General features: G+C 36.8%; 2 protein-coding genes across 5 annotated transcripts in view; both read left to right on the forward strand.

The window, feature by feature from the left end:
• Positions 1-15,183, forward strand: part of LOC131164562 (midasin) — a 99,692-nt gene extending 84,509 nt beyond the window's left edge. For 3 of the 4 annotated variants that reach the window (XM_058121841.1, XM_058121842.1, XM_058121845.1), the window contains 25 exons: positions 3,862-3,943; positions 4,028-4,158; positions 4,283-4,447; positions 5,069-5,144; positions 5,236-5,348; positions 6,605-6,684; positions 6,759-6,872; positions 7,162-7,230; positions 7,333-7,489; positions 8,340-8,506; positions 8,589-8,692; positions 8,805-9,037; positions 9,210-9,458; positions 9,826-10,047; positions 10,154-10,312; positions 10,396-10,620; positions 10,769-11,071; positions 11,168-11,314; positions 11,496-11,702; positions 11,804-13,528; positions 13,650-13,931; positions 14,183-14,362; positions 14,478-14,576; positions 14,697-14,822; positions 14,919-15,183. In XM_058121841.1, coding sequence (XP_057977824.1) covers positions 3,862-3,943; positions 4,028-4,158; positions 4,283-4,447; positions 5,069-5,144; positions 5,236-5,348; positions 6,605-6,684; positions 6,759-6,872; positions 7,162-7,230; positions 7,333-7,489; positions 8,340-8,506; positions 8,589-8,692; positions 8,805-9,037; positions 9,210-9,458; positions 9,826-10,047; positions 10,154-10,312; positions 10,396-10,620; positions 10,769-11,071; positions 11,168-11,314; positions 11,496-11,702; positions 11,804-13,528; positions 13,650-13,931; positions 14,183-14,362; positions 14,478-14,576; positions 14,697-14,822; positions 14,919-14,951 — 5,448 coding nt within the window. In that variant the 3' untranslated portion in view covers positions 14,952-15,183. The remainder of the gene's footprint in view (positions 1-3,861; positions 3,944-4,027; positions 4,159-4,282; positions 4,448-5,068; positions 5,145-5,235; positions 5,349-6,604; positions 6,685-6,758; positions 6,873-7,161; positions 7,231-7,332; positions 7,490-8,339; positions 8,507-8,588; positions 8,693-8,804; positions 9,038-9,209; positions 9,459-9,825; positions 10,048-10,153; positions 10,313-10,395; positions 10,621-10,768; positions 11,072-11,167; positions 11,315-11,495; positions 11,703-11,803; positions 13,529-13,649; positions 13,932-14,182; positions 14,363-14,477; positions 14,577-14,696; positions 14,823-14,918) is intronic. The other variant, XM_058121843.1, reaches the window with a different exon arrangement.
• Positions 15,184-16,257: 1,074 nt separating this feature from the next.
• Positions 16,258-18,579, forward strand: LOC131164318 (ankyrin repeat-containing protein At5g02620). Its single transcript, XM_058121425.1, has 2 exons — positions 16,258-16,882; positions 17,625-18,579. The coding sequence occupies exons 1-2, from the start codon at positions 16,304-16,306 to the stop codon at positions 18,447-18,449; spliced, it is 1,404 nt and encodes a 467-aa protein (XP_057977408.1). The 5' UTR covers positions 16,258-16,303; the 3' UTR covers positions 18,450-18,579.
• Positions 18,580-26,027: the final 7,448 nt, after the last annotated feature.

A 26,027-nucleotide genomic window follows, 5' to 3' on the forward strand; every position in this document is an offset into this window, starting at 1 on the left:
GGCACTAGTGTCAATAATCTAGGGTGAGAAGGATAAAGAGGTAGAAAACCCAACTATATTTGTTAGGGTTGGAGGCTGTCTTAGGCCTGAAAGTGAACCTTGGTAAAAGTGAGCTTATTCCTGTTGGAGAGAACGCTCGGGGGGTGGGGTGGGGGTGGGGGGGGCGCTTTCTTGCTATTCTTCGGGGTTGCAAGATGGGATCTTTTCCCATTAATTACTTTGGTCTCCTCCTTGAAGCCAAATTCAAAGACAAAGGAGTCTAGGACCCTATTATTGAAATGTTCGAACGGGCATATGGGGATGGAAAAAAATTTCTTATTGAAAAGGATGTAGACTCACCCTCATCAAGAGCACTTTGACGAATCTTCCATTTTATTTCATGTCCTCCTTCCCTTACCAGCCTCACTAAGAGATTGGAAGGAATTAAGAGAAGATTTCTTTGGGGAAGATAAGGGAGGAGTTTAAATATCACCTTGTTAGATCTACAACCCATTTGTTTGGGTGGTTTGGGGTTGAAATCCCTCCTCACTTTCAATAAGGCCCTCCTCTAGAAGTGGTTATGGAGGTCCATGAAGGAGAAAGATCACTTTGATGGAATATTATTGTTTCTCAATATGGGCTTGAGCATAGTGTTGGACAATACACAATAGAAGGGGACCCTATGGAGTGGGAGTTTGGAAATTCATCAAGAAAGGATGAGATGATTTTTTCCAATTCGCTACATTTCAAGTGGGAAATGGGGTCAATGTTTACTCTTGGCATGATGTGTCATGTGTGGCATGAGAATAGTAATCTTAGAGCTGTCTTTCTTTCATCTACAGCTTGGCTTGTTACAAAAATGTCCTTATCAGTCACCATCTCCAAATCACTTATCAGGAAAATTTCTGGAATATTCCTTTTACTAAGAATGTGGCAGATTGGGAACTTCATGCACTTTGACATTAATAGAATTCTCTATAAATTCCATTACCAAAACATTCCCAACGAACCAAAGGGCTTGGACAGAAATGGTGTTTTCACTGTTAAATCTTTCTACAAAAAGCTCTCATCGTTGGAACAAATTGCAAGAACTCCCCTTGGATTCACATTTGGAGGACGATAGCCTCTTCAAAGGTTTTTGTTTGGGAGTCCATGGAAATATTCTAACCTTTGAAAACCTGCAGAAAAGATGGCTTACAGTCACAAATAGGTGTTTTCTTTGTATGTAGGTGTTTTCTTTGTATGACTGATGTAGAATCAGTCAACCACATTCTTCTCCGCTGCCCTTGGACAAAGAACTTGTGGTTCTATCCTTGGCTAGACAGCTGTGGTTACAGAAAATTCAGTTGGAGAGGATATTTGGGCCTGGAAAGGAATCAGAGCCACCAAGGAGAAGCGAAAGGCTTTGCCTCATCCCTCTTGCCATCTTCTGGTGTGCTTGGAAAGAAAGAAATTAGAGAGCCTTTAAAGATTCAATTACTCTGCTTCCAACTTGCAAAGACCAGTGGATTGCTGCAGTCTCCAGCTGGCTGAGTGGGAAAACTGTTAATGATGTTTCTGACACTCTACAAGAGTGGTTGATGTTTTGTGCCATGGGTTGGCATCCCCTTGATGCCTTGCTAATATAATTCTCTTTATTAATTAAAAAAAAACCATTGGAACTAACTTGTTGATAGATGTGGAATTCATCCCACATACCCTTCAAAGTGCTGGAATGCTTTCTAATGGACCTACCTTCTTGGTCATACTTGAAAAATTTTTTCATATAGGTCAAAGACACTTGTTTTTTATCTTGTGAGAAATTCTCACAAAGATCATTCCATCTGATCTTTGCTGTTCTATTAAACATCATGTACGCAGCAATTTGGTACGGGTGCGATGGCAACTGCCTCTGCCTTGGTACAGGTGGTCTTGGGTTCGAGACTTGGAGAGGCCTCTCCAAAAATGGGGGTAAGGCTTGCCGACATCCACCTCTCCCAGACCCCACTCAAAGTGGGAGCCTTGTGCACTGGGTACGACCCCATTTTTTTTTTTTACGCAGCAATTCGTGGTTCCATGCTATTCACAATCACAAAATCAATGTCATTCTCTTTTACCCTATCTTCATAATTGTTGGAGTTTGGAGATGGAGGAGAATGCAACAAATAACTGGATTTCCCCCTTGCGCTAATATATGCATGGACTTTTGGTTGGATTTGTTGGCTGTGATATGCATGTAAACAGTATCAGGAAGCACAAATAAGCACAATGCGGCACTTCAAAACCTCAAAGATCCCAGAACTACATGAGGCAGCTCTTGCCACAAAGCTGAAATTACAATCATTGAGTAATTACTTGATCATGCAAAAGAAGGCAAACCAAATAAGCACCACGGGCTCCTAATTAACAAAATGGCAGCACAGCAGCTGCAGGCATTATGGCTGGTAGCAACTAGAGGCAAGTGAAGGCAAGAGCAGGAAATAGAGTCATTGAATACCTGTCACAACCGGCAGCACAAGATACAAGATTGCAAGCAATCAATTACGAACACAGACGGCATCAAAATAAACATCTTCGTGCATCTAATAAACAGAAAAACAGCAGCAGTACACCAACAAAAAGATTAACTGATCAATCACAAACACACACAGCATCAAAACAAACATCTTCGTGCTTCTAATGAACAGAAAACAGCAGCAGTACACCCGACAAACAGAAACCACCATGAACACACACAGCATCTTAGCAAGGATGCAGCACAGCCTAACTGAGATGAAAAGTATCCCTAAATGATTCTCAAACCAACCAGAAAATCAGATTTGAGAATGGATTAGGAGAAGACATGAGAAAAAAAAAAAAAAGGTTTCTAAAGACAACTTGGATAAATGAAGTGTAGAGGAGATTAACGCTCTGATACCATGTTGTAAAGTTATGGATGGAGGTGAGAAAAAAGAAAAGAAGAGAAGAAAAGAAAAGGTGGCAGTTTGGAGCATCCTTGCAGCTCCAGGTCAGCTCTCTTATCTATTAATAGTAAAAAAGACTCAAGGAGCAAATGCACCCACTAACAACCTAATTACTAAAATAACATATTCTCTTCTAATGGACACCAAAACCACTTAGCCAAGACAATCGTATTGAAACTAGAGATAGATCTAATACTCAGCCATCTTCTTTTCATTGGAAGGTTAACCATGCACCACTTTACTAGGTGATACTGGAACTCCTTCCGTGCACTATTGCATCAGCAATTTCTTCATTATTTTTTTTAATTTTTATGTATTCTAGTTTTTTGGAAACCAGATGCCAAATTTATTCTGTCAAGGCCAGGTGCTTTCTCTCCCTTAAAATGCTTTAAGGTATGTGTTAAGCAACTTCTTCACCTAAAATCTTAATCTATTAGGTTGTGGGTCAACAATGTATATCAATCTTTAACATTCCCTGCATGTGTAGCCCAATTGCGTGTGGAGAGATAAACAAACATTGAACAACTGTCACCATGGGCAACAACGCTTTTTTTCAAAACAAAAAAATTTTGCACAAACATAGGAGAAATGGGGCAAACCTCTTGGTAACCTGGCTTTAGTACCATGTTAAGCAACAACTTTATCTAGAAGTTCAAGCTATTAGGCTGTGGGCCAACAATGTTTTTCAAGCTTTAACAGTATGCACACTTTCAGCCACAATTCCTCTTACATATGTTTTAGTAATGTTTCTTCTTTCGTATTTGCTTATCAACATTTAACGCTAGATTAAGTAATTGATGCTAGATTAAGTAATTGTCACGAGGCAACATCATTCACCTATTCCCTTCTTTTTCTCATCTATTAATTCCTTGGACATTATTCAAGCTGAACATGGAGTTATATGATGGATCATTTCTAATGAATTAGTTCTTTATTGCAGCCTGGGATTATTCAGGTCCCTGATTCAGATAGGTTGCTGTCCTTCATTGACTCTTACACATTAGGGGCGGGGATGATTAAAGGTGGTTAATATGAAGTTGTCTTATTTTCAGCCCAATCTGTAATAACTTGTTTTACACATTTTTAACCTTGTCTTTTTTGTCTAGATCTTGGAGGTCTATCTTCTTCCATTTTGGACTCTAAACTTTTGCCAGAGAATTTACTTCGGCTTTGTTTGGAACATGAAAGGGCAGTTATTTCATCACGTAAATCAGCTTTGAAATACAACTTTTACAAGGTTTTTAGAACTTTCATAGCATTTTATTTTTAGTTTTAATGTATAGAGGATTTTTTTTATTTTATGCAGATCTTAACCTTATCTTCTTCATCTTTTATGTGTATGTGTGTGTTTTTATTTTCAGGATTCAAATGCTCCTGTAATGGCAAAGATGGTGTCATTGCTGATGCATCTGCAACATCGAATTCTCTATGTTTTAAGTCAGTTGGAGGATCATCCTGGTCTTAAGAAGATTTTAGATATTGTTGACATGCTCTTGGCTATTCCTATGAGCACCCCTCTAGCTAAGGTAGCAAATGCTGACTTGTTTGAAAACGATTATTGTTGGCATGTTTTCGGGCTCTAAAAGAATCTGGAAAATGGCTAGAATACCATAAAATGTTTTTAACTATTATTTCCTTGAGCATAAAATACCCAAAAAATTTACGTAGCAAATATAATTTCATTGTGTGATATTTTAGAGATAATGTGTTTTCTTGATATAAAGGTAAAAGTGATGCTCAAACCAAAAGGTGGTTTCAAGTCATGAAACAACCTTTCTAATTATAGAGCTGAGGCTGTGTACATCTTGCGCGCGGCCCCACCCCCCCCTCGGCCCCCGGTGCAAAGCCCTCAATGTGGCGCGAGAGCTTTCAATACTTTAGCCTGATTCACTATCACTAAGGTTTAGTGATTTTACAAACCTTTAAGTAGCAATTATTGCCTCATCCAGTGTTTTGGCCTTCCTGGCTAATTGTAGGGCTTTGAGGAGTGGGTTTATATGTTTCCTTGAATCTGACAATTGGCACGTTTTGTGTTTGTGACTGGCGGGTGCGTGTGATTGTGCACTGTTGTCTGGTGGGTGCATGTGTATGTGCTGTAGCGTGCGTCAACTGCTGTTCCTTAATTGTGTGTTTTTTCCTCGATAAAGGCTCTTTCAGGACTGCAGTTTTTGCTTAATAAAGCCCAGATGCTGCAGGAAAATGGTTCAAAATTCTCTCTCTATGGTAGGCAGTTATCCTTTCATGTCTTTCATTTTTTTTTTTCTGCTGCAATTTTTCTGATTTTTTTTTTCTATTTCTTTTTTAATGTTTATAGATGAACTGCAACCTATTCTTGCTCTGATGACATCATGGCAGAAGATGGAGTTCGACTCATGGCCTGTGTTGCTTGATGAAGTTCAGGATCAATATGAGATTAATGCTGGAAAGGTACAGCATAGCTCTCAGTATTGTTGTGTCCCTCCATATTGAACTAATAGCGACTATTTGGTTTGACATAAACTTGAGCCTATTTAAGGGCCTAACTTGAAGATGCAGACTTGAGTTAAGTTCCCTAGGTTTTATGTAGTATTATAATTATTAATATTGTTTTAAAAATTTCCCTAGACTTCTTCTTTCTTATTCTTCCTTTCTATTCCCATCACCTGTTATCAGAGTCAAAGCATTCTTATTTCTTTCTCCTCCTCCTCCGTCATTGCCTATCACAGATAAACTAAAGAAAAAGATAAATAATTAATTAAAAAAATAGCTTTTTAGTGAGTCTCTACTACCACTATTCATGGCGTTCATCACAACAGTCCTATAACATAAAAAAAATGGGCGTCCCCGAGTTACAAGGATCCAAGCTTTGTGAGTGTGCGGGGGGTGTCATCTGCTGAAAAAAATTGTCCATCATCCAGGTGACTCATTGCTGCCATCCAGAGTCTTCGACCACCTTGGTGTTACTGTTGCCCCTTTTGTACATGATCACTGACCATCACCACCATGGCTATAGTTGTTCAATCCCCTTGCCATTAATATTACCATCCGCTATCCCTATGCCTCTGAGCTCTGATCATTGTATGTCCATCACCAGCCACATTGTTGCGGTGCACAGGCAATGCCACCATTGGTTGTCAAAAATTCCAATCCAGTGATCTTTGCTGCTGTCACCGCCTGAGTCAAGTTGGCAAAGAGAATGATGTAAAAAAGCCCTGAACTTTGTTTGCCTTAATCTCACGAAGAGAAAAGCATCCTTACTGATCTGGCCATCCACTTTACCTAAATGCTTAAGTTGTTAGCTTGTGGGTCAACAATGTATATGATGCCTTAACAATACTCTTGTGTGTGCGCGTGTGCACATATTTGTCAGGAAACTTCTTGTTCTCAGTCTTGTGTCTTCTTAATTTTCTTGGTCGGTGCTTAATTTTCTTTATTTGACAAGTATGTTTTTAAGTGATCTGGGGATGATGAAAGTTGGCAGGAACCATGTTGCATGGACAGTAATTCATTATGATCCTGATTCTAAATTGGATTGTGAAATATAAGCTAGCTGATATTGCTGATGTTTTGAAACTGAAGGATCTTGAGAAAGTTGGCACTTAAATAAGAAGTCGACAACTTTTTGTTGCAATTCTCTTCTTTGACTTGCTGAATTGCTGTATAAATTTCTCTAATTTTGTCTGTTCCTACAATTAATGTTGCAGTTATGGTTTCCATTATACTCGGTTCTTCAACGTAGATATTCTTCTGATATTGCTGGATATAATCAGTCTACGATCCAAAGGCATGTTCTAAACTGATCCTGAATATTAATTTGCGTTACTTCTTCATGAATTTATCTGCATTTGTATTCTGCAGCTTGGAAGAGTTTATTCACACATCCAGCATAGGTGAATTTAGGAAACGTCTAGAGCTTCTCTTTGCTTTCCATGGCCAAATTAAAACTGGTATCTGCCTTGGATCTTATTCAAAGTAAGTGTGCTGATTCAATTTTGGTGTCTTTTAGTCGTGGAGTTATGTAGTCTGCTTAAAGTTAAAAGTAAGAGGAATCTAGTTTTGCATTTCTTCCATAGATTTTTTTGGAAGATGTTGGTATATCATTTCAAAGGTGAAATCCAGCCATATTCTTTTTCTATTTATTCTTTGACATAAAATATGCACAGCAATTTGTGCTTTTAAAGCCAGTTGTCTTGTTGTCATTTGTATATTTATGAAATTCCATTTTATTTCAACTACATAAAATTCTTATTTGATGGTGCAGTGTGTGCCAGATGGAAAATCTGAAAATTTTATACAATGTATTTGGCTTCTATACTCAATTATTGCCAATGTAAGTTACATGTAATCTTATGCCTTCTCTTTTTTCCTTGAGCAATGAAATTTAGTTCCTTTGTGCTGTGATTTATCATTGCTTGTGGTTCTGCTTTTTCAGAATTTTGGACCACATAGAAACTAATAGAAGAAACATTGAGACAGAGCTGAAGGAATTTCTGAAGCTTTGCCATTGGGAGCGTTCTGAGAATTACTTATCTATGGAAAATGTGAAGAGGACTAGACAAAAGCTTAGGAAGCTAATACAAAAATACAATGTAAGTAACATAAGATATATGGCCTGGAAGTATTTTTTTGACCTGTATTGCTAATCATTATATCGTTGCTACTAATATTTGGAGTATTGTTACTTGCTTTATTCTTAAATGAGATTGTAGTTTCAGTTTTGACTGAAATTTCAAGGCTACAAAAATAAAATTTTTTTTTTTTTGATTGACAAATTTCAATTTTGATTTTGATGTACAAGAAATGATGGAAATTTAATAATAGAACATGGAATTTTTTTAGTGAGACTTTAAAACTGTTAAAAATATATCATACTTATCTTTCTTATTTTCTTTATAATATTTTCTTACAATCAGAAAAAAAAGTTCTTATCAAGTTGGAAATTTCATTTTTTAGGGTTTTAATTGCAAAATTTCAATTTCAATAAATTGACACTTTTTTTTTTTTGAAAATTTGAGATTTTTATAAATTTCAGGTGATCTGCGGAAATTTTTATAGAAATTTCAACAATTTCGTGAAAATTTAAGACTAGGACCATCTCACTCATATATTCTGTAATACAAATCACATTCTGACACTGAATGATTTATGCTGCCTGGATTAAGCATACTGTGGCTATATATATCTTACAAGTTTCACATTTTCAGATGATTGCTCATTTCCAGCTTGGTTTAATCGTGGCTGATATAGTGGCGCATTAAGAATTTCCTCTTTCCAGTGCATTGATATGTTTCATGTGGCATAATTTGTCCTCTTAAATTTAGTTTTTTTTTGCAAGTGGTTCCATATTTTATGCAGGTGTCTGTTTGGTATTACTATTACATTCAAATGCTAGGGATGACATACCTTTCTTCTGTTTTTGCTGTTTTTTTAATGCTACAGGATCTTCTGCAGCAGCCTGTAATGCTAATTCTTAATCAAGAAGTGGAGCTACGGGGAGTTAGAACTCAATCTGTGGGTGCTCTGAACCATCTTGGTGATTTTTCAGGGAAGAATGAGGGCATTCTGAAGGCTGCATTTCATTTGACACAGTTCACTGATAGAAACAGGTTGAACATATTTTCGTTTTGAGCAGTGTCTCTTGGTACATATCATATTTGCACATGGATCTTTGATATATATTTTTTTCAGCTGCAGTTCTATGTGCTTCGATGATTGGAGGAAGAAAGTTGATTTGGCTATGCAGACTTTCCCTGAATTTTCCTCTCCGTATTTGTGCACTAAGGATTATGAAGGTCATCCAGCATTTTTCTTTATGTACAATTCATATATTCTCTACACTTTTGTGGACACACTGTCAAAAAATTTCTCTCATCAACAATTCTAAGAAATTTAAAATTTGTGCAGAAGTTGCAAATATCATTAGGAAGAACTTGAATTCCCATTGTGGATGCCTTGTGCACAAACAAGAATGGAGAGCAGTGTGGCATACACTTGAAAAAATATGTGGAGCTACTGTGGGTTGTCGTGATCTCTGGAAGGATGAAAACAAGACTATAGGAAAGAGACGGGCCTTGTCTGGGCTTCTGAAGCTGTTAGAAAGCTGTGGTTTATCTAGACATAAGCCCGTATTTTTTGAGGTACTTGTTTTTGCTATATTTTTCATCAAATATTGGATTACTTGTGCATAAAGATATACTTTTGCTCCTGTTTCTAATAGATCAATATTTAAGTTGTTAAAGGAGTATTATTATATCTTGTGCATGTTGCAAGTTTATTAATTCCATTTTTCTGGTGACTGGCACCATGTAGGATCAACTTCAATCCACTGGGTGGTTTGTTCAGCCCTCATATGATGGGCAGCATTTGCTGCTGACACAGGATATGTTGTCTTCTGCTAATGTTGAGATAGCTGCTTCGAGCCAGTCAAAAAGCTGGTCCCCGGAAAGTTTGGATATTGAATGGAAAACAGTAAATCACTACTACTTCAAGAGCATGGCCTCAGTGCAACTTCTGCAGCAGATTTGTTTGAATTTCCACAAAGATTTTACTCTTGAGCAGGTAGATCTCTTGGTTGAATGATATTTAAACGGTCATCCTTTTCAGCTAGTTGAACAATAAGTTCCTACCCAATGTTCGATGACTTCTCCTGGTTGTTTACTTAATCAATGTAAACTGCCTCGCACTTGGTTACCTTGTCACATAATTGATCAGACAACTGGATAACTAATGTTTTTTTATCACTCCTTAAATGTCATTTGGGGAGTAAAACACTTCAATTGTTGTACAAATATCAACATGGACGCACCAACTAGCCACTATCATGTCATTGTTCTGGATGAAGTGACTGGTCCAGATTTTGGACATTGGCTACAACAATATCACATATTTGCATGTTCATTACTAGTTTATTTTTTGTTTCTTGTAGGTGAACAGGTCAGGCTCTTTTCTCTACCATCTCATAGTGATCCAACAGGAACAACGAGCTTCTGCCTATGATTTTGCTGAGCATTTAGGACGGTTGAGGAAATGTGTATCTTCTTTAAAAAATTTATGTTTAAATGCCACCCACACTGGAAAAGGGATTGTTAACAAGTGGTCTCTTACTCCAAATCAACACGCGACACTCAAATGCATGTGGCAACAGAAGGTAAGCTTTCAGTTTGCAATATCACTAATTATGTGGATTTTTGAGTGCATAAAACGTTCTCTATATCTTGGGATATTGATGGTTTTCTTTTTCTTTAATATTGCAGTATCTATTTGATCATTTGTGTGGCATGTTGTACGAAGAGTCTTTATTGCTGAGAACAGTTGAAAGAGCACATTTGACCACCTGTGAAAGTGTTAAAGCTGCTGCAAAAAGGGTTCTTGGCTTTGTTGAGAAATTTGTCCCAATTTTTCAAAATTCTAAGGTGCATGAGTTTTTTTAATTCCTCGTGGTGTTCTTGATTGTACAACTCAGTCTTGATCCATGCTAATGGGAACTTTTTGACAGGAATTATTGGATTACTATCTTCTTGGCAATGATGGAGTTATAACAACAAGGGAGGCTTCACTGCATCCTCATGTAATGTCCGAGCAAATGGAAAAGATGGTACTTCAAAATTTTCAGGCTATAAGGGAGTTTGAGGAACAACTTTCTGTTTTCTGTGGGCAAGATTTGGATAAAAGAACAGTTAAGGAGGCTTTGCTTAGTCATTTTGACCATATAATTGTGAAGGTAACAATGATTTTTAAGAAATCATTAGACTTGAAAATTTTTCCCATGATGTGATCCCAAATTCACTTTTGTAAGTTTTAAGAAGATGCTAGGCATTTTAATAGTCTAGCATAAACATTTCCTCCATTTGAAAGCACGGCACTTGCAGGGAAAACTGATGGAAAAAGAGTTTAAGTCTGCTCTTGAGAAAGAAAAGGAGTTGAAGTATCTTCACGAAGAGGCAAAACATTGTCATGAAAATTATTCCGAACTTGAGGCTGGTTTTTCTGGAGCACTCCAAAGAACATTGAAACATATTATAGATGCATTTCAAAACCTAGATTCATTGAGTGGTGTTTCTGAGGATTTATTGGGGAAACTTACTTCATGGAAGGTCATCTTTCAATCTTATGTGGCGAACCTTCAGTTGGACATAATATGCAATGAACTTCTGAAAACAATATTTTACGCTGTAAGTTTGGTCATAAAGCTTTTTGTTCAGTTGCTGTTTTAATACTGATTTTTTATTCTCCTTGTCCTGCTCTCACATCTTATGTACTTTGGTCAGAGAGAAGTGGTGAACCATTCTGGGAGTAGAATTCCCACCTTGTGTGCGCAAACTGGCGAGCATTTAAAGCATCTACACATGTTATTGGACATATTATTGAACTTTGGTGATGGTCTCCTGCATGATTTTTTATCTATGAATAAAATGGTATGCTTGTTTTGCCTGAGGTCATCCACAAATTGCTATATTACTTTATGTATTTAGTCAAAATTTATACGTTGACATTTTATTGATCGTACACTAGCACTTTTTTTCACATTATACCTTTCTAACTGCTCTCAAATTACAGTAATATTATGACTGATTTCACATTCCAATTTGCCTTTAGGTATCTATATTGGCCACTCTGCTTGCAAATGTTTTTGCTTCATTATACTCCAAAGGGTTTGGCACTTCCATGGAAGATGAAGTGGGTGACATCGATCATAACACACATCAAGATGCCCAAGGAACAGGCATGGGGGAAGGTACTGGAATGAATGATGTTAGTGATCAAATAAATGATGAAGATCAGCTTCTTGGAACTTCTGAAAAGGTACTGGTGTTGGAGTCCATGGTGATTGCATTTACTGCCATTACTTTTTCTAGGACGTCATTGTACAATGTAGTAATCTTGTGTCATTTCTGTCTCTACAGCCAACAGATGACAAGGATGACTCGAGCCAACTTCCAGGTAAGAATGATAAAGGAATAGAGATGGAACAGGATTTTTCTGCTGATGCATTTAGTTTAAGTGAAGAATCTGGAGAAGATAATGATGATAACAGCGAGAATGAACAACTGGAGTCTGCTGTGGGGGAAGCGGGCCCTGACAGTGAAGTAATTGATGAGAAATCCTGGGATAAAGATGAAGATGAAAATCCCAATAACAAAAATGAGAAATACGAGTTTGGACCTTCGGTGAAGGATAAAGATTTAAATGATAGAGAGATTAGAGCCAAAGATGATCATGCCACCACTACTGATGAACCTGGAGAGCTTAATCCTGGAGGAAAGAAACAAGATGATGAGAATGGAAACCAAGATGATCTTGATGGTACAGAGAATGTGGAAGACATGAATATGGACAAAGAGGATGCATACATGGACCCAACAGGAATAAAACTTGATGATATTAGCCAAGGATCAGACAAAGATACAGATGTGGATAAACCAGAAAGCGCTGATTCTATGGATGGAGAATATTCAGATAAGAATGATGAACCTGCTGAGAATGAAAATGGTGAAGGGACAACCAATTTGATGGATGAAACTGTTGAAGACTTGGAGTCTGAAAAGGTGGGCGGGAATATTGAAACAGAGGATCAGGAGGGAAATGATGGAGAGAATCAAGAAGTGGATTTGCTGGAAGCAAGGAAAAATTATGAATTGGGGAATTCCAACTTCAATAGTAATTTGCCCAATTATGAATCTGCATCGCAACCTAAGGCTGACTTGCAGGCAGCTGATTCAGGAAACTTCACACCAGAGATGAAATGGTCTTACAGCAGCGATATTTATAACAACCTGGGTTCAGTGAGAGGCTTGCCTTCCCATAATATCTCCAGCATGGAGATCATGTTGGGTGATACATCATTGAGTGGGACACTCACTGATGACCAGCCTAAAACTCAACTGCCTCAGCCTGATTCTTCTTGTCCTGAGAGAACACAACCAAACCCATATAGGAGTGTTGGCGATGCGCTTGAAGAATGGAAAGATAGAATTAAGGTGTCTACCGATATCCAGGAAGGTAGTATAGAACCTCCAGAAGATACAGGGACTAATAATGCAGACGAGTATGGATATGTTTTTGAGTTCGAGAAGGGAACTGCTCAGGCATTGGGACCTGCAACATCTGATCAAATTGACAGGAATATTAGTGATAACAAGCCTGATGAAGATGGTCATCGAGCCAAAAAAGAAGAAATTGACAATATGGAGATTGAGAAGCAAGCTTCTGATGTACAGCCAATTAGGCGTTATCCCACAGTTTTGGAGAACAAGATAGAGGAGCAGTTTCTGGAGTCGAAAGAGAGACTATTTGGTGAGGGGTTTGCAGAGGTTTCTGGTCATAGTGATTGTGATATCAGAAATCCTTCAGAGAGTTTAGTCACCATCAAGAAGTGTTGCATGGATGATGATATACTTCAGTGCAATAAACTGCCATCAAGCGACGATGGACAGGGGAAGGTCAAGAATCTTGAGGAAGTGTCCAGTGATACAAAAGACAATGCTACTGGTCTTTGGAGAAAATACGAACTCCTCACAACAAGATTGTCTCAAGAGTTGGCTGAACAGCTGCGTCTGGTAATGGAACCCACTCTAGCTAGCAAGCTTCAAGGGGATTATAAGACTGGAAAAAGGATTAACATGAAGAAGGTTTCCACATCTTATTTCTCTTGGTTTTTTTTATACCTCTTCTTGAATGTGCTTGGATTTTGTCTGCATACGAGTTTCTTTTATATTTTATCTTGCATCCTCATGAATGGTAAATTGTCAGGTAATTCCGTACATTGCAAGTCATTACCGGAAAGACAAGATATGGCTGCGACGCACTCGACCTAACAAGCGGGATTACCAAGTTGTCATTGCTGTGGATGACTCCCGCAGTATGTCTGAGAGTAGTTGTGGGAATGTTGCTATCGAAGCTCTGGTGACAGTGTGCCGTGCCATGTCTCAACTTGAAGTGGGAAATCTTGCTGTTGCCAGCTTTGGAAAGAAGGGCAACATAAGGTTGTTGCATGATTTTGATCAGCCATTTACTGGAGAGGCTGGAGTCAAGGTATGGAAACCCCTTGTACATATTTTTAAAAATTTAAGCCTGCAGCATCTGAGTTTGCTTTGCTATAAGACTAATGCATTTCAAGAAGGCAGCCATGCCAATAGCTTTCTCATTTTGTTTTTATATTTAATTCTTATTTTATTCTATTTTATTTATTTACTTCTAGGTTCTTGCAATCTTTTCCCATTACACCTGTATTCCTTTTCATCTCCTTTAATATAATTGGAAAGTTGTGTATTTGGTTGGAACAGATGATCTCGAGTTTGTCATTTAAGCAAGAGAATACCATAGCAGATGAACCAGTGGTTGATCTGTTGAAGTATTTGAACAATATGCTTGATGCTGCTGTGGCAAATGCACGACTCCCATCTGGAATAAATCCACTGCAGCAGCTTGTTTTGATCATTGCTGATGGTCGGTTTCATGAAAAGGTGGGTTCATGTCACAGCACCATTCAAGGCTTCCTACTTCTTACTGTTATTTGATGTTTACGCGCATGCTTGTGCACATATCTATATTTTATTGTCTGGTATCCATCTATAACAGGAAAACTTGAAGCGCTGTGTTCGGGAAGTCTTGAGCAGAAAGCGAATGATTGCATTCTTGCTTCTGGATAGCCCCCAAGAGTCCATCATGCACCTCATGGTAGCTTCCTACCCTTGTTTTTCTTTCCTGAAAATGCTTTCTTTGCTTATTTTCCTCTCTCGTAAGTAAGAATTCTGTTGACACCGCTGATATTTGATATGATGCCCTATTGGCCTCCAGGAAGCGGCATTTCAGGGTGGAGATATTAAATTTTCAAAGTACTTAGATTCATTTCCATTCCCATATTATATCGTGCTGAAAAACATTGAAGAACTTCCTAGAACACTTGCAGATTTACTGAGACAGGTAATTGTTTTCTCATTGACTATGCGGAGTCGTTTTCTCAATGGTCTTAGTTGCATTCGGAACTAATTATATTGCTCTTCTGCTCCCTCTGTGCAGTGGTTTGAACTTACGCAGAATGCAAGAGATTAAATCATTGAATTTAAGAGTTCAATTCGACAGCGCCTAACCTTGTACATACATATTTCCAATTTTGTTATTATTAATTATATTGTAATATATTGTCAATGTTCTCCATTTCACAAACTACGAGAGATTTAAGTCATTGATCTTGAGTTTGTTAAATATTTGTTCTAGCTCGACTGCTGCTTCAATTTTCATAAATAAATAAATAAATCAATCAATAATGTTATTTTTCGATTCCTTCTTTGGCTTTTGGTATCACTAGCACGTGAAGCTTATGTTGTGGATATGCGTATGTAAGTTTTAAAAGTGGGATTGGGCAGATTGCTCTCAACGCCCAGATTTTTCTCTTTTTAAGGAATGGTTTGTGAGCACAGAAAGGAATAGAAAGAAAGAAAAGGAGAAAGGTTTGGGTTTGTCTTGTGGCTGTTGATAATGGTATAATATTGGAATCGGGTTCCCACGTGAGACTGCTCCACGTGCGGGCATATTTGTTGCGTTTTATGCTCAGACGGTAGACGTGGTTGGTTGCGATTGGTTGATGCCTAATTATTAATTTCTTAGATATCTGGGCGCTGTAATCTCCCGTCTCCCAAATGCTTGGAAATAGAGCTTTTATGTAAATAATTTTTGGAGAGGAATGCTTTTGCAGCAGTATTTCGTGACATCATCCAATTAATTCTGCTCGTGAACACTATAAGCAACTGTTCAATTGATTTAATGACCAATCATTATTTTTTAGTCACAATTAGGTGGGTCTACTACGTTTACAATAATCCCCGTAACCTTGTGATTAGCAATGCTTTTGATATATGTTTTGTTATTTCTTAAGATTCTGATTTTACTTTTGTGGTATGACTGAGTGAGTATTGAATTTATGACTTGATTTTCATGTTCAGCATTTAAATTTTTATTCCAGCTCCATTTTTTTGGTCATTTTCTATTTGACATTTTATATATTTTACAAATTAAATATATAAATCCTTGAACAATATGGAAAATGCAATGAAGTAAGAAAAGAGTGCAATCAAAATTTGAATGGAAGATGATGAATTTAAATTTAATGAAACTGTATAAAGTAATGTGTGTGTGTGTGTGTGTGAGAGAGAGAGAGAGAGAGAGAGAGAGAGAGAGAGAGGGAGAGGGAGACGCCTTGCTTTCTTTATGAGAAATAGCATAGAGTATGTATACCTATATAGCTTTGGACTTGGCTAAGTTGAGAGAGAGACAGAGAGAGAGAGGTGCCTTGCTTTCTCTATGAGAAATAGCGTCGAGTATGCGCCTATATATACGTATATAGCTTTGGACCCTGGTTAGGTTGAGAGAGAGAGGGAATTAGAGAAGGAGGTATCAGGTAGGAGATGGAGGGAAGGTTGTATGAAGCAGCATTGACTGGAAATGCATCCACGCTTAACGCATTAATCCAAGCAGACCCTTTGCTTCTGGATCGATCTTCTGTCGCTGCTACCTTCGACCAATCCCCCTTGCACATAGCCGCCATGCGCGGCCACCTTGAGTTTGCAATCTTACTCCTCTCCAAAAACCCCGAGTTGGCCAACGAGGTCGACTGGCTGGGCCGCTCCCCGCTTCACCTGGCAGCAGCCAAGGGCCACTCCGACGTCGTCAGAGCCCTGCTCAGCGCCCGCCCGAAGGCTTGCCTCGTTCGGGACCAAGACGGGAGACTCCCTCTCCACTTAGCAGCCATGAAGGGACGAGTTGAAGTCATACGTGAGCTGATCTGCGCTCTGCCTGAGTCGACTCACGCGACGGTTGGAAGAGGAGAGACGGTGTTGCACTTGTGCGTCAAGTATGGCCGCTTGGAGGCTCTAAAGGTGCTAATGGAGTTTTGTAGAAGGAAGGAGTTTGTGACGCTCATCAACGCCAAAGATGGTGACGGCAACACCATCTTGCACCTTGCCGCAGCTCTTAAACAGGAAGAGGTACTTCAATAAGTTTCCAAGTAGCATTCAATGTAGATAGATATATGCATATACTAATTATATGCATAAAATTCTTGCTTAAAAGTTATAATAGATGTCCTAACACTTTTTGATTAAACACTTTTTGAATGTTGTATATTGCGAGTTTAAATTTTTGAAAAAAGTAGAAAAGAGGCATGAGATAAGAAATAAGTTTTATTAGATAGTTCAAGGTCGATCAATTACCTATCAATGAATTAAAGTCGGTTCTTAACTAAATCTAGAAAAGTGTAATTTTCTTTTATGTTATAAAATTTCATTGAAAATTATGTTTTGTAGAGTGTAAAAAAAATAAAAAATATATATATTACATAAATAAATACATGAACCAATTATTTAAATTTGTATTTAAAAAATATATATAAATTAAAGAATGTTAAACTATACTATTAAAAAATTGGGTCCAACTGTTCGGACACATGGTCAAGTAGAAAGAACTTGTCCTAGAAGGCCGATTGCGATGGTGGATTTGGGATTCGAACCCGACTACGTGCACCGGACATCCGAATTTACCTCATATGTGTTGGTTGTGGGCACGGTTGACCGCGTGAAATTAATCTAATCTAGCATGTAAGCCCAGAAAACCTACGCATAAAAAAAAAAAAACAAAAAAAGGTTTTTCAATCTGCACGTTGTCCTCTCATTGCGTCTAAAATGTCAAAATACTCCGTGCATGAAACAGTCCTCCTTTTTCAATCTGCAGGCCATAAAATACCTTCTTTCAATAACGGAATTGAAAAAACTTGCAAACGCATTGAACGGGAACGGGTTCACGGCGTTGGATGTTGCGGAGAACTCTCCGGTGAGGGATATCAAGAGCCTAGAGATCTGCAATTTTCTCCTGGGAGTCGGAGTTCGGAGAAACAGAGACTTCCTCGAAATCAACAGCACTACCGATGAGCATATTGCAAAAGTCCCTCCAGAAAAATCGACACTGCAGCAAAGGATTTCGGGAATGATAAGGAAGCAGTGGAGAGTGCTGTTCCCCGACGACCCCGCGTGGATAAAAGAGACGCGGGGGTCGCTGATGACGAGTGCCACGGTGATTGCGTCCATGGCCTTCCAGGTGGCACTGAACCCCCCTGGCGGAGCCTGGGACGAACCCAACCCCACAGACGCCAAAACGAACACTTCTTTCGAGGCGGGGACTGCCATAGGCGCGGCGAAGGACAGGAGCGCCTTCGACAAGTTTATACTCTTCGACGAGCTGGCCTTCTTCACATCCCTCGGCATGACCATGCTACTGGCGAGCGGGTTTCCTACAAATAACAGGGTATGCACCTGCATTCTCGCCATAGCCATGTGCTTGACGCTGGCCTTCTCCGGACTCACGTACTATTACGCCATTAACCTCATACTTCCCTACAACCTGTGGTTTCCGTCCATCCTGGTGATGGTTGCTGTGCTCGGAGTCCTGTTTGTGGAGTTCTGCATTATCACGCTGTATTTAGTCATTCATTTGGTTGAATGGCTATGGAATAAGTGTCCGAAGGCTATCAAATTCTGCTGCCCGGAAGCAAACCGCTAAGAAACAATTCATCCTTGGCGCCACATGCAGTATGCTTGAAATCCACTAATTGTACGTAAGATTAATCAGGTACTAGTATTTGAAATAACACGAAATTAAACGTGTATTAATATATAATACGGAATTCCACTAGCTCCTACGCGGCGCACGTTGACCCTTGTTGCATAAGATTGCTATTTTGAAGAATAGTTTGCGAGTGTAGGAAGGAATAAGAGAGACAAGAAGGCGAAGGAAAATTGAGTTTTTGTTTTGGGGTTCCTGGATTCAGATTCCAACGTGAAACATATTAGGCACGTAAGCATGCATCTTTCTTAGTATATTGTAATGAATTAACTAAAACGAAAAAAGGGATATAGAATCGATCTGCTACTAAACCATGTATGTTTTCTAGTAAGTCGTAATGAATTTAATAAAACAAGAAAGGGGTGCAGAAAGTGCCAAGCGACTGAGAGATGAACAATATGGAAATAAATCCTTTTATTTCCTATGTTACTAAATTGCCCAAAATTTCAAAAATTACATGAAAACTTTATTTTTTATGTTTCAATTTCTCTATATATTACTCATTGTTTAAAGAATCATTCTAATATAATTAAAATTTTTTAAAAAATCACCCGTTATTCTGTAAAATTGATCGTATTTCATTTTTTTGACACTTTTCTTTTATTATTATTTCTTGTTGTTGGTGCGGAATTCGTGTTTACCAACCTGGCACTAATATTTTCAACCTGCCTTTTCCTAATGAAATATGGTATGATATTATACTTAATTTCACTAAAATTTATATAAACTAAAATTCAAAATTAGAAATTTACGTTTTGAAACACAGCTTAAATTTTAAAATGTAATTTGTAAGTGCAATTGATATTTCTAGAAATGATAAAAAAGGATAAATAAGTTTAATTTTTTTATAAAAAAAAATAGACAAAACTGAGGGCCAGATGGCATATGCATGTGCGCAAACCAGGAAGGCAGGTAGAAGAATTAGGAACACTATGACTAAAAATGCACACACGCTGACACATAGTGATTGCAGAAGAAGAAGAAGAAGAAGAAGAAGAAGAAGAAGAAGAAGAAGAAGAAGAAGAAGAAAAAGAACCTAGGAGGAGGGAAGGACAACGGCGGTGGGAGGAGGGAAGGACAGTGGCTCCAGCGGCGAGGGTGGGCGCAGAAAACGCGCATAAGGAGGAGGAGATCAGATCGGAGGAGAAAGTAGGGGGAAAGCCGCGTGGGATTAGGGTTTTTAGGTTTTAGAGTATTAATACTCTAAAAACCGTCACTAATAGTTAAATAAATTGTTTATATTTTCTTTTTCAAAAAAGAAAACACTATCAGTGACCTTTTGTAAAAATCGTCACTCATACTGGACTATTAGTGATGGTTTATGAGAACCGTCACTAATAGTTAAATAAATTATTTATATATATATTTTAAATAAAGACAAAACTATTAGTGATGGTTCTCATAAACCGTCACTAATAATGGAGTATTAGTTACAGTTTTTACCATCCGCCACATAGTGTCGACATTTATTTCCCAAAAAATGCATTATTAGTGACGGTTCTCATAGACTGTCACTAATATTTTCCTATTAGTGATGGTTCAATGAAATCATTATTGAGTGACATTACCCCCAACACTATCCAGAGTTCACGACGTGTTTCATGTGTCAATACTGAGGAAGTACATGCCGGACCCTTCACACGTGCTAAGTTATGAACCTCTAGAAATCAGTGACGCATTATCATACGAGGAGGTATTAGTGCAGATTTTAGATCAGAAGGTACAAAGACTACGTACTAAAGAGATACCATTAGTGAAGGTATTCAGGGGAGTTTTGTATGTATATTGTAACCTCCTGAAGCATTACGTTATAACCATGGTATTCTTCTGCCATAAGAGAGGGCAGGTAATAAACTTGGACCAGAGCCACTATGTGGGTGACTGTCGACTCTTCTGCACAGAGTAGTTATGAGTTTAGAATGTGTGTAGTAACAGTCAGCAAATTTCGATGACGAAATTCTTATAAGAAGGGGAGATTGTAGGAACCTGAACTTGAAAAATAAAAGAAAAATAATATAAAAGAGAGAAGAAAAAGAAAAAAAAAGAATAAGAAGCATTTTCACAAGGCAGAGACAAAATCGTAGACGATTTTCTGAGTCAGGGAAAAATCGTCGCTGGTTTTGGGTCAAATGGGTAGGTCAACCACCAAACCGGTGCTGGTTTTGTGGTGATAGGGGAATTCATCGTCGGTTTTCCTCTAGGACAGCTTGCTTATAAATTGATGGAACTCATTTTTTTTGAGAGAATTCCAAAAGCTCTCTTCTCTCGCCTAGGGTCGAACCTTTTTCTTTATAGAGCCTTTCCGAACTCCGTTTTGGGTACCATTTGTCTCTGTCACCCTCGGTATAACAAAGATACTCATATTCACCAGATTGAAGTTTTGGAAGTTTACCATTTCATTTTTATGTTAAAAGGTAAGGGGATTTGTTTACTTTAGTTATTTTATAAAACTAAATAGGTAGAACTATAGCCTATGTTATTATGTACGTTATGACTATTTATTTGGAAAATTATACCTGGTAAAAGTGTCGATTTTTACGGTTTTACGATTTTGGTAAAAACTAGGGTTTTCGCATATGATCTCCAAACTACTCAAAAACTTCCTTATTTGCTTTAAACTAATAGTAGGAGATGCTTGAATCCTTGTTTTTCCATTTAAATGATATTTTGAACCATTACTATGTATAGCATGTTTTGATCAAATGAGTGTGGCATATGATATGTAACAGGACTATATTGAAATGGAATGAATGTTTATGAAATATGAGAACAAGAGTTTTGAATGTTTATCAGGAAATGCATAAATGAAATGCCGGTTAGATATCGAGCGCTATGTATGAATGGGCTAAACCGAGAAGGCGTGTGTCGGTTTGTACCACAGTATATATGAAAAAATGAATGTATGAAAGAAAGAATGCATGAGTTGTGAAAAATGCTGGAACTTCTTAAATGATTTTGTTATAAATTATATATATGATGTTGGAACCGTCGTATATAGCTCGTTACTATGAAAACCTTAAAAAGCTTTTTATTATATGATAGCCTTAAAAAGCTTGTGATGTGAAAGCGCGGTACCGTTGCTTGAATATGAGGTACAGTGCAACCACACACTCTGTTTTTGGTGTGGGTATCGAGGTAGTCGACATGGTACGAAAGGCCATTGGTGTACGGACCACGGTGGTGATGGCCTAGTCATACTAGAGTAAGTTATGATGCCTGACAGTTCTCGCGCAAGGTAGGGCTTGATCACTGCTTTATTATTGCACAACCATTGCCATGGCGAAAGTTACTGGCATAGTTATGATGTTACGAGGCTGGGTTGAGATCTATGTGCATATACATAATTTTAAAACTAAAATGAGAAAAATCACAGGGTTGAGTACCGAGCAGAGGGACTGTACAATGTATGGTCCTGTACCCTACCCTAATCTCGAGAACTCTCGCTTGTAATGATGCTGAATTATCTATTGTGGGAATTATATATGTATCTACTATATTACAGGATTGAGAATGTTTTAAATATTTAACTATTTATATTGAAATATACTCATGTGGTCACACACTGATATAATATCTTCCACCTTACTAAGAAGTGTCTCACTCCAATATACAACCTTTGTTTCAGGTCTTACAGGAAATTACGTAAGTTTGTATTTGTATTGGGTTTTGACCAAGAGGTCTTTTTGGGAATGTAATACAGTTTATGTTTTAAGTGTGGATGTGCGTACGTAAAGATACAGTTGGAAACCCTGGTATGTATATTAGATTCTGTATGAATGTTTATGTCTTCCACAATGTGTGAAATTATAGATCATTATGATACATCCATATGTCCCTATTTAGGGTGGGTAGTTTATGTATGTTATTAGATATGTACAGATTATGTATGAATAGTAGCACTTCGGGCCCACCTAAAGGGTCGGGGAGTTATATACTCTCTTACTCCTTATTTGCAAAAATCATCTTGAAATAGGAGAGTTCTTGATTCTTGTTCTCCTAACTTGCAAATCAATTGCAAGGTATAGGGAGATTAATTGTTGTATTGTGTGCGTCATTTAAAATCATTTTTCTTGGCAAAATACTCTCACATTACCATTCATTTTTGAAAAATCCTTTTGAGAGTTTTGCTAGTTTGGTTTTTTCCAAAGTATTTCATTTATAAATATTTGATTGGAAAAATCTCGTTTTTAGCTTCCTAGTCTTGGCATCCATGTTGCAAGACTTGAAAGCTTGCATACAAACTTTGATGTTGTTTTTGCAAGCTTCAATCCAAATTATCTATTGTGCTTATATCTTATAATATCTTTGTGATATTTGATTTGGATTGTGTTTAACTTCCTTTGATTATTTGTTTGTTGAATATAATATCTTGAATCAAAGGTTGTACTCTCACATATACGTACACTCACATATCTTAGAGAGCTCATATATTGGATCTCACTTGAGCATTAAATCTTATCATTTGTGAGAGCATTAGATCGTATTATTGTATAAATCTTCTTGTGTAAGAAACACTGTTTATTGTACACAAAAAATTATTAATTGTAATTCAGGCATGGTCTGAGGTGGGTTTTCTCTGCCCCTTAAGGAGAGGTTAGGGCTTTCTCTGCCCCGTAAGGAGAACTTGTAAAGGGTGGGATCACACTACAAAAAATTAGGGTATTAGTGAAGGATCAAATCCGTCACTAATACTCATAAATTCGTCACTAATAGTATTAGTGATGAATTTATGAGTATTAGTGACGGTTTTAAAATAGCTGTTATATCTACCGTTACTACTAACTTTTAGTGACGAATCTAAAATTTCGTCACTAATAATGGAGTATTAGTGATGGATTATAACCGTCACTAAAACGCTAATACTGTCACTATAAGTGCTAGATCGACTCATCTCAAATTCGTCACTAATAGTAGGGTATTAGTGAAGGACTCAAATTCATCACTAATAGTAGGGTATTAGTGAAGGATTCAAATTCGTCACTAAAAGTAAGGTATTAGTGACGAATTACAACTTCGTCACTAATACTTTTTTAATAGTGACGAATATAGGAATCGTCACTAATACCCCTACTATTAGTGACGAATTTGAGTCCTTTACTAATACTATACTATTAGTGACGAATTTGTAATTCTTCTCTAATACCCTACTATTAGTGACGAATTTGAGTCCTTCATTAATAATTAGAAAAATTAAAAAACTTTCAATACTAATTTTTTTAATCATCAATTCCTATATAAAAATATGTAATTATATTTTAGCATACATACCATAATTACTACAAAATTCGTAAATCATTCAAAATTTCGAATTCAAATACAAATCCAATTAAAATAAAGAAATAACATATGTTTAGATAACAAAAAAATTTCAAAATATTCAAAATTCAAATACAAATACAAAAATTCCATTTGTTTAAATAACAGTAAAAAATACAAAGAAATAATCAAAAGTTGCATCCGATGACTGTAGTGCATGCATGCATGACATCGTGTTGATATTATAACAGTCGTGAACCCTACAAATTAAGAGTCATTAAAAAAAAATTAGTATACAAATGGAGAGCTGACGTTCAGTATAATCAGGAAAAATAATTATATAATATAAAAAATTCGTAAAAATTTTATAATCATGCATATTACACAATTTGTACAGTAGTAATATCAATAATGAAAAAAATAATGTCAGTATTTAAAGCTAAACACTGAGTTCACATATTTCCATTGAGTTGCACACTTGGAAGGTAGCCTATAAAGTCAAAGGGATGAAATGGTCATTGAATAACCATGAGAAGATACACACATAGTTATACTTGCAACTACTTATATATATTATGTGTAATTACCTTTTGATTTTTTGAAAGGTAAAACCGAGTAATCATTGCAATGTATATTATACAAGTTTGGTCACTATTATATGGAAATGGCTTATACAGGGCAAGGGTCTCAGCCAGAATGGAATGAGAATTTTGTATTCACCATAACTAGTGAGGTCTATGAACTTAGGATGAAGATCATGGACAACAATAGTGCTACTCAAGATGATTTTATGGGAGAAGTAACGTGAGTTGCAATTTATTATTAGCTATTTCTCATTTTTTTCATTTTTCATTTTATTATTTGCTCAAAGTACTGACTTGGTTGCATCCTACCTTTTTATGCATTATACCTGCTGCTTGGTTTTTCACTTGTAAATATGAGATTCAAACATTGTGAACCATGGGTGTTTGCACATTGCCCCTTGATCAGTGCACTACCTTAAATTTTTCATACCATATGAAGTTTTAGTACAGTTGCTGAGATTACTTTGACTAAAAATTTTTAGAAAGGAGACTATTTAATGAAATCACATAATGACTGTTCTTTAGATTTTTCATTGGCTTCAATTTCAGAAAACACAAACAGTATAGGGGAGAAATTACATTCTCCAAACCAGAAATGTCCTTATTGTAAAATGTATTGTAACCATTCAGTTTCAATGGGAGTTTTATATCTCTCGTGAGTACTATTTTGTATAGCCTTTATGATTCTTAACTAGTCATTGTAGGAATTAAACAATAAATCAGCCTCTAACACTTGGCTTAAACATGTTAATTTGGCTTGGTGTACAAGTGTGATAAGTTACTTTGGCAGTGTGATTTGCATCTTGTGAATTTGTATATAACTTGAAAAAATTATATGGAATGGTTGTTCTTAATAATCTTGATTCTTGAAAGCACTTCTAGCAGTTATGAAATTTGATTTATGTTTTCAATGAATCATTCTTGGTTGCATAACTTGCTTGATTTTAATTACTTTTTTTGGTGAGGAAAGATAATAATAAAAAAATAAATTGGTAATAATTCACCATCCACCATTGCTTTTATTAGAAGATAAATAGAAATCTTAGTTTCTAGATTATTATTATTATAAAGTGTCACAAATTTTTTTTTTTTTTTTTTGTGATAGTGTTTAAAGTCTTTTAGGCATGTTTGGTCATGAATGCTTCTTTAAATGAACTAAGCTGACATTGCCTCATTTCTTATGATTCCTAACTTTCACTCATCCTTTCAAAAATATTTTAACATTCATTGTGTCATAATTATAGTTGAAAATGTTTTTCTATTACAGAAAAATTTTAACAAAATTTTGGCAGCATGCCGTCTATAAATTAGACATTTTCTCATAAAACCTGTACCACATAGATTCAAATAAGTCATTTATAAGAAGTTCAAGGCACATGAGAACTTATATCCACTACCAGCATGTAATACACATAAACTACATCCGCCATGCAAGAGGCATTCTAGACTAGCATGCAATCAGGTAGCAAACAACAATTCACAATATATATCCATCAAATTAAGAATATAAATAGCAAAGAATAGTGGATAGTATCGAATTCAATGTAGTATTGTTCTTCATCTAGGCATTTAGGCATGAATGATAAGGACTGATGATGAGAGCATTTAATTTAAAGAATTATGAAGAGAATGCTCCCTCTTAGTTATGGATATATTCAACTTATGCATTTTCAAA

This window comes from Malania oleifera, chromosome 9, assembly GCF_029873635.1.
Source record: "Malania oleifera isolate guangnan ecotype guangnan chromosome 9, ASM2987363v1, whole genome shotgun sequence".
NCBI lineage: Eukaryota > Viridiplantae > Streptophyta > Magnoliopsida > Santalales > Ximeniaceae > Malania > Malania oleifera.